Source organism: Neomonachus schauinslandi, chromosome 9 (assembly GCF_002201575.2).
Source record: "Neomonachus schauinslandi chromosome 9, ASM220157v2, whole genome shotgun sequence".
NCBI lineage: Eukaryota > Metazoa > Chordata > Mammalia > Carnivora > Phocidae > Neomonachus > Neomonachus schauinslandi.
The window spans coordinates 99394920-99411462 of NC_058411.1; the positions used below are offsets into that span (position 1 = coordinate 99394920).

At 41.5% G+C, this 16543-nt stretch overlaps 1 protein-coding gene across 2 annotated transcripts in view; it reads right to left on the bottom strand.

Annotated features, from left to right (window-relative positions):
* RORA (RAR related orphan receptor A) overlaps positions 1-16543 on the bottom strand; it is a 705545-nt gene that overhangs the window by 32881 nt on the left and 656121 nt on the right. For both annotated transcript variants that reach the window (XM_044918011.1, XM_021693822.1), the window contains one exon: positions 1677-1762. In XM_044918011.1, the coding sequence (XP_044773946.1) occupies positions 1677-1762 (86 nt within the window). The remainder of the gene's footprint in view (positions 1-1676; positions 1763-16543) is intronic.

Sequence of the window (16543 nt, forward strand, 5' to 3'; positions counted from 1 at the left end):
GGGTGGCATAAACCAGGCAGCTGATTTCATTTTGTGGACTTTTATTTACTTAATTGATTAATTTTGAGGGAGGGCAAGCTGAGGAAGTAAAAAGACATCATTTTTTTTTCCTTGGTAATCTAGAACCTGAGGCCTTGAGGGTTGCTATAAAACAATTCAAAATCCTCTTTAAGTGGCAAGCCCCCTATTTCTAAAAGGCAGGTGATGACAAAGAAAAAGTGTGTTTGGCGGCGTGCAGAAAGCTCGAGCATCACCACGATGGGATCAATATGAAGTATCTGTACATGTACAAAGCAGCACGTTAAGATGATTAACAGTAAAACAAAGACTTAAGGAAATTACAAGGCGAATTTCCCTGAAGTCTCTCAGTAGTTATTTGTGTCTGATGGTGATTTCGTATTTTATGACATTATATTTTCTAATTTCACCGAAGGAAAGCTAACCAAACGCATGGATTTTATTTATTTATTGGTTTTTTTTTTTTTTTGGTGGCAGCCTCAAAATGCCTTAGGGCTAATCCAGGCCTGGTTCAGTGGCAATCAGCTGTCTCAGAAGCTGCCTGCATGTTTAAATAGCTTCTCGCCTGTTTATTTTGCACTGTTTTATCCTGTAAGCTGTCTCAAGGCCCTTCCAATATAAGCAGGAGGATTTAAATCTTAATAAATTGAGATCTGAATAACAGAGGCAATCTGGGTTTGGAGGTCTTGAATGATTAGGATAAACATCTCTATTCCCATTCCCAAATTACGCATGTGCTGTAATGCGTTGCCCTCGATTAGCATCAGTAATAATTAAAATAGTACCAACAGCAATAAGAAGGGTAATATTTAGGTTTAAATAGCACTTTTCAGTTTCTACGGACTTTTATTTACAGTTTTTTATCCTATCCCTGGAATAGTTCTAAGAGGTAGGAAGAACAGGTGTTAACGCCCACTTTATAGATGAAGAAATTGAGTCACTAGAGGATTAAGACAAGCCCACAACAGGAGGGACATGTGGTGGCACCAGGACCAGAACCCAGTTCTTTCCAATGGCTTTGCCATAATTTGGCCGGATGTAACGACATATGTGTGCCCAAAATAAGGCTTTCAATCACATTCTGATTAAACTATGAGAAATACCTTCTTTTTTTTTTTTTAAAGATTTTATTTATTTATTTGAGAGAGAATGAGAGACAGAGAGCACGAGAGGGAGGAGGGTGAGAGGGAGAAGCAGACTCCCTGCCGAGCAGGGAGCCCGATGCGGGACTCGATCCCGGGACTCCAGGATCATGACCTGAGCCGAAGGCAGTCGCTTAACCAACTGAGCCACCCAGGCGCCCCAGAAATACCTTCTTACAAAGCTTGTAATAGGGACACTACAGAAATCTAGGATCATTTCTTTTTCAAAAAATATAACCAAAGGGATTGTTCATCAGTTCCATCAAATCCAGGATTGGAGGTGACAAACAAGCAATGTTCAAATACTCTTCTCTAGCCTCCTGTTATTTTGATGGAAGACATAAAAATATATATGACTTTCTTAATTGTAATTTAACGCCAAAATATTTATCCTGTCCTGTCATCTCTCATCACTCAAAACGCCGAGGAGTTGAATTTTCAGACATAGGAGAAGTCACATCACAAAGATACATTCTAACATTAATAGAAACAACAACAACAATTAAAAAGGCTTACCTTGCAGCCTTCACATGTAATGACACCATAATGGATTCCTGATGATTTGTCTCCACAGATCTTGCAAGGAATAATTTCAATTTGAGCTGCAACAGAAGCACGCAACCAGTTAATTACATTTTCTTTTAAACACCTTATAAAAGCGTTCCCTGATCAGCATTTGTATAGTGAAAACTAATAACCTGCTAAACATTATACTGCATTAACTATTCATTGCTGAACTGTGAGGGTCCCCCTAGAGCCCTGGACTAAATTATGGCTGCTCGTTATATAATAGCTTTCGGGTTATTAAAATGGGTCATTTGAGAAGGTGTTTAAAAACCCACAAGAAGACTGGAATCAGCATTTCAAAGCCTTCAAGAGCTGGAGAGCTCGCAGTTTAGGCCTCAGAGCAAAGCAGATACTAAAATGTTTCCTCCGATCTCATTTTCCATCATTATTTTTCAAAGGTCATAAATCTGTCTTGGCTGAGCATTGCAGCTCCACTGGTAGGGAAAAAAGTATACTCCAAAAAGTCAAGACTACTTAGGAAAATGATTCAATTCAAAATATTAATAAGTTACATAGGCTGGCAAGTTAAGAATGCCTTAATTATCTTTTTTAATTAATGTAGTTGGCATGTGTTGAAAATCAGTCCATTTGTGTACAATCAGAACCTTTCAACCATAAAGTTAATATCCTATCTGAATTTAATAATGGTGAATCCTGGTGAATAGTATATGTAGTTTCTCAGTTCTTTATGTTGGAAACTGATTGGTATAGTGTGCATATGTTTCTAACCAACTGATCATCTGAAGATGCTTCATGCTGGAAGACCACCCAATAACTAACAGATATCACACCAAAGTTCTCAAATATGACAAAGCACATTTCTAAGCAAACACAATATACCTTGAGCACAGTTGGTTGGAAAGAACGTAATTAAGGATTAAAAAAATAACCTCAGAAATAATTAGGCAAAACAAAGTTCTTGGCCCACCTATTAAATATAATTTACATGTGAAATAAAGAAGACCAATACTGAGCTGTCTACACAGGATGGCAACGTTCACCAGGGTACCCGGAATGTTCCATTACGCTAAGTTTTATTTTTCATGGTTTTCACTACGGATATCATGTCAGATTACTTAATCACACACACAAACACAATTGTAAGAGCGTAAGTGTACTTCATTTTCATATAGCCCCTACCTAACCCCATGCCTTACACAAAGCAATGACTTATCAACAAGGAATATGTTGCACAATGTAAGTAACACACACATACATACAGCCCGCTCTTTCTTCCGGTGTAATCCCATAACCTGGAATAATTTCCACAACCATTTACTCTGGATTTGATGCGATGTTTGCATTCAATACTCAGAAACAGTATACGTTAAATTACTGGATTTAACCTCATTATAAACCATGTGTACCTGCTAACTTCCTTTCAAGGGGACTAGTACAAGCTAGTGCAAGCTATTCTAGAAGGAGAGTCCCTTTTCATGTCTATCACTTTTTTTTAAAGATTTATTTATCTATTTTAGAGAGTAAGGGGGAGAGAGAGAGAGTGAGCGAGCACGGGGGGGTTGGGGAGGGTAGGGGCAGAGGGAGAGGTAAAGAAGGGAGAGAGAGTCTTAAGCAGACTCCACGCTGAGCGCGAAGGCTGACACGGGGCTAGATTTCACGATCCTGTGATCACAACCTGAGCCGAAACCAAGAGTCAGACGCTTAACCGACTGCGCCACCCCGGTGCCCCTCACGTCAATCACTTTTAGTGTTGACATAGTGAGCTTCATTGTCCAGAGTTAGAGATTGTTCAAAATCTTACATCCGATATATTTTCCGTAATGGGTAAGCTTTCTAATGGTTTCTTTGTATACTGTCCATTCTGAGTTCTGCAGCTTAATGTGTTATAAGGTCACATTTAACAAAAATGATAATTTCTAAGTCTGCCTCATCTTAGTGTCTTGTTTGATTTCTTCAAGGAACTTCTTTATGAAATCTGAACTCTAATAATGCTTCACATTGATGGCCCCTCTGATATTTTTAATATAGTCAAGGCCAAGTTTTGTGTCAAATACTGTCTGTAGCTCTAGATAAAGTTAAGTCCAACCCTTCTGAGACACAAAAGCCAAGCGGTGGTACAGACACTCTGAAAGGTGTTATCAGCTGAGAGTGATGGCCTGGATTTTCCCACAGGGATTAACTAGTCTGTAATGAGAACAAGCCTCCCCCACCCTAACCCCTAAGGAATAGATTAGGCAACATAAAGTACTTGGACCATCTATTAAACAAAATTTATATGTGAAATAAAAAGACCGACACTGAGCTGCTTCTGCTTACGTCTCACCTCAAGCCGTAATCACAGAAACCAGACACAAACTTCGCTAAACCCTGTAGTTTAAGTCAGCATCAAAACGATGGGAGGCAATTAAAGCAACCTCAGTGCTGAACTTGGGCCTTTCAAGATTTACCTTCCTTCCAGCTTAACAATGGAGAGATCAAGCACCTCTACTTAGTTCTTTATAAGATATGAAGGCCCTGGGCAGACCATATTGGGAACGCTGAGTAAAACTATCTGGATTGGATGGAGAATAATGTATTGCTGTTCATTCTGCCTGGGCTCATAGTGGCTTATGCATGAGAAGTGAAATGATGATGTTTAAGGCAGGACCAAAATGCCTACCAATGGCTTCCTGTGATCCTACAAGTGATATGGAGATCTGGCACGGAGGGGTCCGTTCATGATGGCGGTGGCCCTGGAATCCTAGCCTGGCACCTCCACCCTTGGAATGACTCATGGCCTGGCTGCGGGGGCGGGAGGTGGTGGTGCGGGAGGGTCACTGTAGCACACTCAGAGTTTGGTGCCTAATACTGCATAGGACTGCTGGCCTGAGTCGGACTTCCAAACTCAGCCTTCCTTCAGCTCCCAGGGTCTTCGCATCTGGAGGGCACTCAAGCTGAGACGTATTTCCCAAGATTTATGGAGGCCAAGATGCTTAGTATGAATGGACTCACTGTAGATTGACCTGTATTTTCAAGCAGGGGCCATTGGCCTAGACCTTTAACCCCCACTGTGTTTGTACTTAGCTCCCGTGGACAACGTTGGTCAAAGAATGGGAATTAGAAAAGCTCCACTAGGAATCTCTTGGTAAGGTGATGGGAGGGTTCTCCAAAGCAAAGTTCAAGTACTCTGATTGGTCAGATGCAACGATTCAACTAGCTTACCCTCTGGGTTGACTCTCTTATCTCAGAAGACAATTTCAGTGGCGAGTGCTCTTTAGGAAATGATTAAAATCCACCTGCTCCAAAAAGCAAACTCCCTGAATGTGATGTGATCACATGTGTTGATATTTCCAGAAAGCAAACATTTGCAGATTCGACCAGGGCACTTACTCAATCTTCCATTTAATCCAACAATGCATAAAAGCTACTTCCCTGCACCTTTTAGTCAATTTACAGAATTCAAATGTATCAATGAGGAAAAAAAAAATGCCTTGCCGTATTTTTTCAAAAAGAAAGCAGTTTAGTTCCTTAAATTTGAGTTTTCAGACCAATAAGAGGGAAAAGGACAAAAATCCCTTTGCCCTTTGCTTTCTATCCCCCAGGCTTTTTTCATTTTCTAACAGGCAGTGTTGTTTCTTTTCAAAATAATCTTCTTTTAACACAAATTATGAGTCTTGGCCCATATATATACTGCACAGATTAACGCAGCCAGAATTTCAAAGGATGAGTTCTGTCAGACTCCACTACTGTTACAAGTATATTGATTAAATTAGTCTCCATACATATTCATCGCGGCAAAGAGGTTTATTGTGTAGCGGAATATCTGAAGCAAGACACACACATATAATCATGAATTGGCTTAACAATGCACAATCTTGCTATGAAAAATTCTAATTTGCCCACATTTTCAGCTCTATTGCCTCAATAATTTGCTCTCTCATGCACCCTAAGTAATTCAAGCATGCTCTCCACACCTGCAGAGGCAAATTTCTGCAGCTTCAAGGAGCTGACAACAAGTGGCACCGGGGAGGCAGGAAATCCTGGAATGCAAGTGTGCTCATTCGCCAAGTGGTCCTTGGGCTGGGCTGTCATTTAGCATTGTACTTCCGTAAAAGGTTGGCTTTTTACTTTTAATTATAAAAGGGACAAGAACATGGACAATGGCATTCTTAACACCTCATTTACGCCTCAGGACCTTTTTTGGGGGAGATATCTTGGTCCAGAGAAAAATACCCATTCTCCCAAAGAATTAAAAAGTGTAATTGTACAAGAGTTGTACCCACTCTATGGGTGAAAGGTGATGCCATGATAAGCTAATGGATTTATAATAACCAATAATATGCAACATGTATTTAGGCTTATAATGTGTTAGGCATTATATCCATTCCTCCAATACCCTATGAGGAAGGGGGTGCTATCACCATCATCATCATCTGCATTTTTCAGATAAGAAAACGGAAGCTGAGAGAGGCTAAACAATGCGCAAAGTCAGAGAACTAGGAAGAGGTAAGTCTGGGATTTGGACACATTTTGTCTTTTTTGTGTAACTCAATAGTTTTTTTTCCCCCTTTTCCCACCATCCTTCACAGCCAAGCTAAATTGCTCCAACAACAACATCAGGAACAGACTGCTATTAGTATGTCACCATTAACCAAGGATGCAAAGAACTAAGCACAAATAATTTGGTTAAACTTTGATAGCTACTCAGAACTGATGTCAAGATATCTTCCTGGGAGTTACTTTACTTATCAGTACTCTATAACTGTAAGTAATCGCCAACCTTCTAGACCATTCTTCTCCATTTTATAAAATGCTGAGTAGAGTTTTTGACCTTAAGACGACGGACAGCAATGTTTAACAATTTTTTAAGGCTGGGCAAATTACTTAACCTCTCTGAGCCTGAGTTTCATATCTGAAGATTCTCCATTGTATAATGGATAAATGATGTAGCACATAAATGATTATTTTATATATGTATTCTCTCTATATACATGCACATCACGCAGTTGTTAGATCTATTTGGCACTCGATAAATAGTAGTTATTATTATTGTTATTGTTGATAAGAAATCCTGCCTTATAGCGAAATGAAATTCCTTTCTCCAGACTTTAAGCCCTTTCCAAAGTGGGGATAGAGAAAAGCTGCTTATCCTCCCAATGATATGACAGGCAGTTCATACCAGCTACCGCAGCAATCCTTCACAACCCTGGCACTTAACAGCTACAGTCCAGCAGTATATTGCAATCAGTTGTGGTATGTGTCCCAAGGAATGTGCTACTAATAATAGTAACAAAAAATTAAAATTTTTATTGGTTCATATAAAAAATAAACTAATAGGGACCTACGGTTACCCCAGTAATATCTTTCACTCTAGCTCACGTGCAATAACCATATACTTTCTCGAATTGGACTGAACAGGGTGGGGTTACTGCTGGCTTGCCAGGAAATGGCCAAACCTTGGGTACACCCATGAGAGTATGTGACACAGATGAACGTTACGCAATTTTGTGTGTCTTGCAAAAACCATAGAGAACTACTGCTTAAAAAAAAACCAACAGGGGCGCCTGGGTGGCTCAGTTGTTAAGCCTCTGCCTTCAGCTCAGGTCATGATCCCAGGGTCCTGGGATCGAGCCCCGCATCGGGCTCCCTGCTCCGCGGGAAGCCTACTTCTCCCTCTCCCACTCCCCCTGCTTGTGTTCCCTCTCTCACTGTGTCTCTCTTTGTCAAATAAATAAAATCTTTAAAAAAAAAAAAAAAAAAACCCAAACCCAAAACAACTATCTTTTACACCGATCTGTTGACAGTCTTTCTTCTGGAGGGCTGAGAATATGGAAGGCTTTTCACTTGCTATGTTACATATTCCCCCAGTGTTTGAATTTTTTACAATCGGTATGTATTACTTTTGTAAGCAGAAAAACCAATGAAGATTAAAAAGAAAAACCCTAAGGCATTTGATTTTATTTTCAGTAAAATGGCTTGAGTCCTTTATGGATTAGTCACTTTATTTTATCCCCAGTTTAAAACTGCTGGGGTATTAAAGGCTTCTGCAGCTGCCTGGATGTGGCCGGGCCTGCACGTGAAGGCCGGCTGGGGGAGAGTAGCAGAGGCTTCACCTGCTTACCTGGAGCGGCTTTCAAAGCTCCCGGCTTCTAGAATTTTCTGGCCCCTCTGGGTCTGGCTATCTCCTGGTGCCAAGGACACTGTGCCCTGCCCAATGGGGCCCCGCCAAGGGGACAAAAGTAGGGGCCGAAATTCACCTGGCTGTTGAGCTTGCTGCAGAGAGGCTGTAACAGTCCGGAGTAAGGGAGCCTCGCTCTCATTTGTCTGCCCAGAGAAGCACCTCTTTTTGAAACCATCCTTGCCAGGTTGGTGCCTTCTTTATCCTGTGTGAAGGTGCTGTGCATACTAGTGGTAAACAATTCAGGGAGCAAAATGCTTTTCCTCCACTCTCTCAGGGCTGCTGCTGGAGGCCACAGGCCACCAGAGGATTTGCAGAGAGCTCTCATTACATCTCTGTGGCGGGAGGGGAATAGACTGTGGGCTTTGACCAGTCTGGCACCTTCAGTTGTCCTGGACGCATGGCTCGGGGTACAGCATGGCTATGTTCCACAGCCCAGGCATGTTCGATGATCCTCGGGGGTGGGGAAGGCCGAGTTCCAGTGGCATATTGTCCAAACTAACCATCAACGTGTTCTGCCATTTTGTCTTCTAACTATATACTAATTATCATACTAGTATGTTTCCCTGATACAGTCTTTCCTTCCACTGATTGTGAATTCTTTCATAAAAACAGTACTTAATCCTCACTGAACATCACCAAAGCAATTAGCCACTTAATTAGAAAAGCCCTACCCCTTTGATACCGCAACCTCGTGGTCATTTCTGGCAGCAATAAGAATGTCTGATACTTGCAGAGTTCTGTAACAGGCTTGAAAGTTTTTGTTCTCATCAGCACGTTTTGATTTTGGTGCTCCCAGCAGCTCTGAAGTAGGCCGCTGGGTATTATCACACCCATTCTACAGATGCAGACAGTGAATCTCAGGAGGGTAAAATGGCTTCTCTCTGGCTGGATTTCCCAGAGTTTCAATGGTAGAGGCGGCCACAAGTAAGACTTGGGGTCTCTTCCCTATTCAGGATTATATGATGCCTTTAGATTTATGCTAGCATCGATCTGGGGCTCCCAAGGGAAACGACACACAAGAGAAAGAGCTGCAGGCTGATCTAGCTAAGAAGTGGAGTCGGCAATCCTTCCAAGTCTCTCTCTGACCCTCAACTTGCTGGGTGGCCTCAAGCAAGTCACTTACACCTCCACTTCCTCCGTCTATAAAATGGGAATAATTCTTACCTCCCAGGCAAGTGGTGGTAAATGAATGCTCGCAAAGCTCTTTGAAGATGAAAAGACTTATATAAATGGGAAGCTTTAGGAAGCTTGGCATATCGTTCTTGGCAAGGACCAGGACGCTGTGCCCTCACTACCCACAACAGGCTCCTCCACAAAGAGACTAAAGAAAAATACACAGAACTGTAATTTTCATCTGCTAGCCAGACTTAGTTGTTTTTTTTTTTTAATTGTTGGTTCCCAAAATGCCTTCCTGAGGGACTAATAGGTCCAGATGTTACTATCTTAGTCTCAAGAAAAAAAAGAACACATAGATGGCTGTCAGGAGCAAAGTCACCGAAACGAAACTTTCACCAGGGCTTGTGCAGTCTTGAGGAGGCATTGTGGAAATGGAAGGATTCCCACATGTTAAACCATAAACATACATGTCACACGGTGACATTCTGAGTCAGCCAACGTCTGACTCAAAGGAGCTTGTCAAATTAGAGCCATTAAAAAAAAAAGTCCTAGCCCATGTTCGACAAAACTCCTGTATCTTACCTACTATTTAAAGCCATTTCTTTTTTTTTTTTTAAGATTTTTATTTATTTATTTGACAGAGAGAGACATAGTGAGAGAGGGAACACAAGCAGGGGGAGTGGGAGAGGGAGAAGCAGGCTCCCCGTGGAGCAGGGAGCCCAACGCAGGGCTCGATCCCAGGACCCTGGGATCATGACCTGAGCTGAAGGCAGACGCTTAATGACTGAGCCACCCAGGCGCCCCTAAAGCCATTTCTTTAAATTGATTGTGGTTTCTGCTGAAAACTTAACAGTTTTTTATAAAATGATTTTTTAATAAAAAGTAATGCCTATACCTGCCATAATACATACGCATAAACAAACCTCAAACAGTCAAGAGAACAAACATTTGCAAACTAAATCTAAAATAAGTCAAAAGTGGAATTTTGGAACTTCGGCTATTTCCTTCAGACTTTATACATGCATGACTTCAGTGCAGAGGAGTTAAAACACTGGGCCAGAATCCCCTCTATGAATTCAGAAAGAGTTTAGCTGGGTACGCAGGAAATCTCTGAAGAATAAGGAAGACAGGCGTATCTTCTCATGTGGCTTTCTGTGAATATGCAGGTAGTTCTGACAATGGGAACTGAATATTAATCCTTTGTAATATGCTTCTATCCTTACTAGATTAAGCTTTCCAGAGAAACTGACTCACGTTCCCCGATGCATACATATCTTTGTTAAAAGCCCAATCCAAATGAGCACTTCTGTCCCCAGACAGGGAGAATAAATTCTGTCCAACCAGAGAGGAAACAGATTTTTCATACAGAGGAATAGTGGATGGCTTTGATTTTTAGATCCGGTTCTACCTAGAACCCTCCTACTACACGGTAATGTGCAAAACACCTACATTTAAGGTAATTGACGTTTTACCTCTTTTGGTAACTACCTCAACCTTGCATAAAATACTTGAATGGCAAGAGAAGCAGCTTCTCTTTACTCATCCAGTGGGCAAACAATGAATAAATGCTCACTCAATAAATGATGATACATTAATATCAGTAATACAAATACTTCTCTCTGTTTTGTCTTCCCTAATCTAACCTCTCTATTGCTTTTGTAAATAGTGAGACATATATGTTGTTGAGAATGTGCGGGGTTATATGCAATCAGGGACCAAAACAAAGGTAACTGGCCACTTGGCCAATTATTCTCAGTTGGGATAAGGTTCCTCTAAGATTCTAGAATTAACTACATTTTTCTTTTCAGCATTTAATTCCTGAAGATTTTCTAGGACCTTGAGATCAGAAATATCTAATAAAAATTCTTTTCTTGAATCTCTCAGTGTGGGTTAAATGTCATTTCCTACCAGCAGGAAAAAGAATATTTTATTTTACTAAGTGGTTAGAGTATGATTAAGGTAAACCCCTAATAACTTCTTTTCCAACAATAGATGTGTGTCCCTTACATTCTTCTGGATAATACTAGGCCAAAAAATGTCACCTGACTAACAGAACTGCATCTAATCTTTACTCGTGATCAACCTCACTCTAGATACCAATTCCTTTTTTCCCCTAAACAAGAACAACTGCACCCCATTTAGGTTAAATCTTCCTCTGCTTGCAGTTGAGAGCAATGGGGTCAGCTCTTTGCTTTCATCATTTGAAGTCTGTTTTTTCATAACAACAGAAAAGAACATCTTTAAAACCAAACCAAATCTGGAGATCTTATCTAGTTTCTGCTTAACTCAAAACATTAGAATTACTGCATTTTATGAAATAATCTTACTTTACACAATTGCCCCCAAATTCTCACACCTAACACTCCATTTGGCAGCTCTCCTAACTTCACACCTGCTTATGCATACCTCAGGCTAGCCTCATTGTATAATCTTGGTATTTCAATGTAGAAGCTTTTATTTTTTTTTTAATAGGTACATACAATGTTACAAAAATCAACAAACCTGGTGATTCAACCACCACCAGTCCATGGACAGAACAACCTATTGACATAGAAATGGATCTTATAACAAAGAGGACATTTGTTTAAATCTATTTGTTTTATGGCTGCATATAAATCTCATCCATTGTATGCTTAGCATATGGCATCATAGTTTACTGAATAAATCAATCAAAACATTCTGTTTGCCTCAGAACACTCCTTAAAGAGCTAAAATCTCCGGCCTAAAAAGTCAGTCATTGATTGCAAATTTCGATTGTACAATTTCTATGACCTCCCCCTCCCCACCCCAGTGGTGCTACCACAAAAATCAGCTGGACGAAGACATGAAGTAGGTCAAAATAACAAGAATCCAGGTTACATCACCAAAGTTTACCAGGCCAAGGAATCCACTGCTTCTTTCCATTAGCTTGGATTGTTTTTTTGATCAGTTACTATTCATTGAATAGTAGATTATGTCATTTAAAGAAATATTCTCTAACCAAATCAAGTCTGGATTCATGGCAAAAGACTGAAAATAACTTGTAACTTTAAACCTTGGGAATACATTTACATCCCTCCATAGTAAGCCAATGAGGACTAAAATGACAATACATCCATAGCCACAGGAATACAGGTCGATGATATGAGAACTTTCTCCATCCAAGGACCTCGGGTGAGGATGGTAAGAAGGATTATTCCACAGCCCAGATCCCCCCTTCTACCTCTGTGCTATTTCCCACTTTACAAAATCTCCCTAGAATTAATAGGGAGAATGGAAACAAGCCAGGGAAAGGTCTGGTTTTTATTAAAAGTCATAAGCAAATTATTCAGACTTGCCAGAAGCAGAAGTGTAGATGTAGTCATATTAATCATATTAAGACTGTAAGATCTTGAAGGATTAGTGACCAACTCCTGGAAGAAAAATTCTGCTGGGTTCTCCACCTCTAATTTCCAGGACATAGCCAATGACATCTAAACAACCAATATGTCAAGTTCTAAGCCTTCAAATACATCACAGATGTATTTCTGGATTGCAGTTCAATAGTATTTTTTTACAATTATCTTTTATGATGCTTTTCTTAGACAACCAGTTCAGCCAGGCATAGGAACGACCAGAAAAGTGACCTGAGGAGTTTCTTCTGACTCTGTCTCTAACTGCGGGCTCTCTAAACTTGCTTTTTAAAGAAGTATTTCCATTCTTTTTTTTTTTTTTTAAGATTTTATTTATTTATTTGACAGAGATAGAGACAGCGAGAGAGGGAACACAAGCAGGGGGAGCGGGAGAGGGAGAAGCAGGCTTCCCGCCAAGCAGGGAGCCCGATGCGGGGCTCGATCCCAGGACCCTGGGATCATGACCTGAGCCGAAGGCAGACGCTTAACGACTGAGCCACCCAGGCGCCCCAGAAGTATTTCCATTCTTAATTATACAAGATCAACCAGAGAATGGCTAACAATATTTGCTGAGAGCTGAAGCACAGTTGTTTCCAAGTCTATTCCTATGGGGAGAAACCAGGAGCTGGTAGCTATTTCTTTGTAGGAAAGGGAGAGGCAGTAAAAGGCAGCAGAGCCTTGGGGGTATTGAGTAGTTGCGAGGCAGAGGAGAAGGAATGTTCTGACCAAGCTAAGAGACTGTCAGATTTATTTTAAGAAGGTCTGAACATCAGACTAAGCATCATTTCACAGACTAATGACATAATCTAATAAATGTCATTTTTCCCAACAAAAGCAAAGGTATACCATGGGTGTTTATCTTGAAGCTACCTATTCTTATGTGAGTCATGTACTAGAGATGAGGTAAGAACACGGCAGCCATGTGGCCATATCACAGTAAGGGGCACGGCACCGTCCTTATTCGACTTTTGGTTTCTGCTCCTACCATCCACGGAGCTGCTTTTGCCTGCAGACAAACATTTTGGAGGACATTCTATGACCGTCCTGCACAGACTCCTATCAGCTACCCAGCATTTGGCCATGTGTGCTTTTGTCACTTCAGATAGCTTGGGTGAGTGAGTGTGACATTATCATCGGAATAAGTGAATTCTTCCAATTTGCAGTAAAAGTGCACCATTCACATACTCTGGTACTTCCGTGTGGCAAGGCTTTGAAAGCCACTTCACAAGTGATGGCAGCACATTTCCCATGAGATGGAAACACTCTGATTGCTAACAGCTGCGACAGGCACATCTTACTGTCACCGCCTGAGCTCAGAATAGCAGGTCCTTTTTAATGCCCATGACTGCCACCATCTTAAAAAATCATCTCACACACACACACACACACACACACACACACACACACACACGCCACATGCCACATGCTCACACACAGGTCCATCCAGCTGCAAGTCCTACCACTACTTGCTGGGAACCTGCACAGTTAGACACCAGGGACGCAAAGAGGATACACCGAACCCACTAGCACACTTCACCTTATGACATTAGCTTCACCGTATACAAACCAAGGATGAAAGTGAAAACTGTCTTAAAAGGAGAAGAAAGGAAAGAGATGAGTATGACCTTGAAGGTAAAGTGCAGAGGTTAAATCTGCAAGTTCTAGAGCCTGGGATTGAATCCCAGCTCTGTTACTTACTAGCCATCTGAATGTGGGCAGCTTTCTTACTCTCTCTGCGCCTGATTTTCCTCCTCTCCTTTAAAATGATTCCTACCGCATTATAAAAGGGTACCCAGGTAGAGTGTCCGCAGAGCCAGTGCCTAGCACATAGTAAGTGCTTCATAAACGTTAGCATTCCTTCTCCTCACTCATGTTTTAAGGACAGTAGTATCTGGCAAGGTCTGCCACTGGAGTTGAGGGAGCTAGCAAAAGAATGAAGGATAGGTCATACTCCTTTTAAATAAAGACATGGTAAAGTTTAGCAGCTTTCTGTTTTGTTTTGTTTTTAAGGTGTATTTATTTTGGGGGGGGAGGGGAGAGGGAGGAAGGGAGAGAAAATCTCAAGCAGACTCTCTGCTGACACGGCTCCATCTCACGACCCTGAGATCACAACCCAAGCAGAAACCAAGAGTCGGACGCCTAACTGACTGAGCCACCCAGGGGCCCCTGGGAGCTTTTTTCTAATGCAGAGGCCTAAGATGAGAAGTGACCCTAAACAGATATAAAGCAGAACTGAAAGACACCAGTGCATATTATGTCAGCGACCCACTTTCTAGGTAAAGCCCATGGCAAGGCTGGCATTTTGGAGAGGTGGGTAAGCAGAGGAAGTGGGAGAAGCTTCTAAGATCTGTGTGGTGAGATAGCAAAAAGACTGAGCAACCTAAAACTACCAGTCAGTGAATGCAATTTACCAACCCCCCTGAGAATCTCTGCCAGCATCTTTCTCCAGGGCTCCCCTCCCCTCCTCTGTTTTTAGATACACTGTTGAACCAGATAGTCTTCCTCATTCAGTCCTGCTATACTATGCTGTGATTTGATGATTATGGGAGAGTTGACCTGTCATTTCTCCAACAGTGGGGACATCTTTTTCATGGCAAGACCCCACAGGTGTCATCTAGTCAGGGAGAAAGTAATAATCCAAAGGGGAAGAGAAGCCCATGTGGCAACCAAGTTGTCTATTTCATCTCATTTTTGGCTTAGGAAAGGGAACATAATGAAATGTTCTCAAGGTCCAGAGTGAAAGTTCTGCCAGAATTTTTTTTTTTTTAAAGATTTTATTTATTTATTCATGAGAGACAGAGAGAGAGAGAGAGGGGGGGGGGGCAGAGGGAGAAGCAGGCTCCCAAGGAGCAGGGAGCCTGATGCGGGACTCGATCCCAGGACCCTGAGATCATGACCTGAGCCAAGGGCAGACGCTTAACCACCCAGGCGCCCAAAGTTCTGCTAGAACTCTTACCAGAGCTAGAACTCTTTGTTTCTATACACCTGCCCCCTCCTTTTTTTTTTTTTTTGCCTTATTTAAAAACAAACGTTTACTACTATGGATCAAAAAGCATTCCTTTCAATACCAAGCCATTATAGAAGAGACAAGGCAACGGACACAATGCTAATGTGGTGTTGATGGAAAATAAAGTATTATTTTCCCTTCAAGGCAAACAATTTCAATAGAATGTGCTGGTAAAGAGTTAGGTTGTTTATCCCCCCCCCCCCCCCCCGTAATTTTGTGCTTTTGTTTTAAATCCATAGCAGCACAGCCCATGGCAAGGAGCATCAGTCACGCAAATCTATTTCCAATTGTTATTTATTTTTCAAAACAAAACCTCCTACAGCCAAGCATTTTAGGACCTCAAGCTACCTCATTCCCAGCTACAAAGGTCCAAGGCATTTGATGCCAAGGGCTAAGTCCACGTTCATGTCAAGGACCATCAAGACACATAGAAGTAACTTCTGAGGCAGGTTCTGGTGGCAGCACAAAAGTGTGTTCATCAGACAAGAGCCTGCCCTGTAAGATGTTGGGGAACCAATGCCCAGAGGGATGGCTGGAGTCAGCCCTGTGCTACTCACCTCGACCTGCCTTTATTTTGATTTTGCTGTTATTCAAAGAAACCCAGTGCAGTCACTGAAAGCGATTCCAAGAAACAGAGTTCAAAAAAAAGAATTAAGGCTTAGAAAAGATCATTTAAATATGTGTGCAGGCTTTCAGACTGAAAATTCTGAATGGGATAAGATTTTTTCAGGTGCATAACCAGTTACACCTCAAACGCACCTGCCAATAATCAGAAAGACAGCCAGCATCTCTGAGGAATTACTGTTCATTTAAAACATCCTTTAAAATACATCATAAGAGTAAGTCTGACAATCCTTACCCATCCCTGCCCTCTAAAATAAACAAATAATTTTTTTTTAAAGATTTTATTTATTTATTTGACCGAGAGAGACACAGCGAGAGAGGGAACACAAGCAGGGGGAGTGGGAGAGGGAGAAGCAGGCTTCCCACTGAGCAGGGGAGCCCGATGCGGGGCTCGATCCCAGGACCCTGGGATCATGACCTAAGCCAAAGGCAGATGCTTAATGACTGAGCCACCCAGGCGCCCCTGGTATAGTTCATTTTAGAGTGAATCTATTATTTGTCTTTCTTTCTTGACTGGGACATTACTAATTAATTTCAAAGAATCTTTTCTTTGGGCATAATTTTACAAATATTCTTT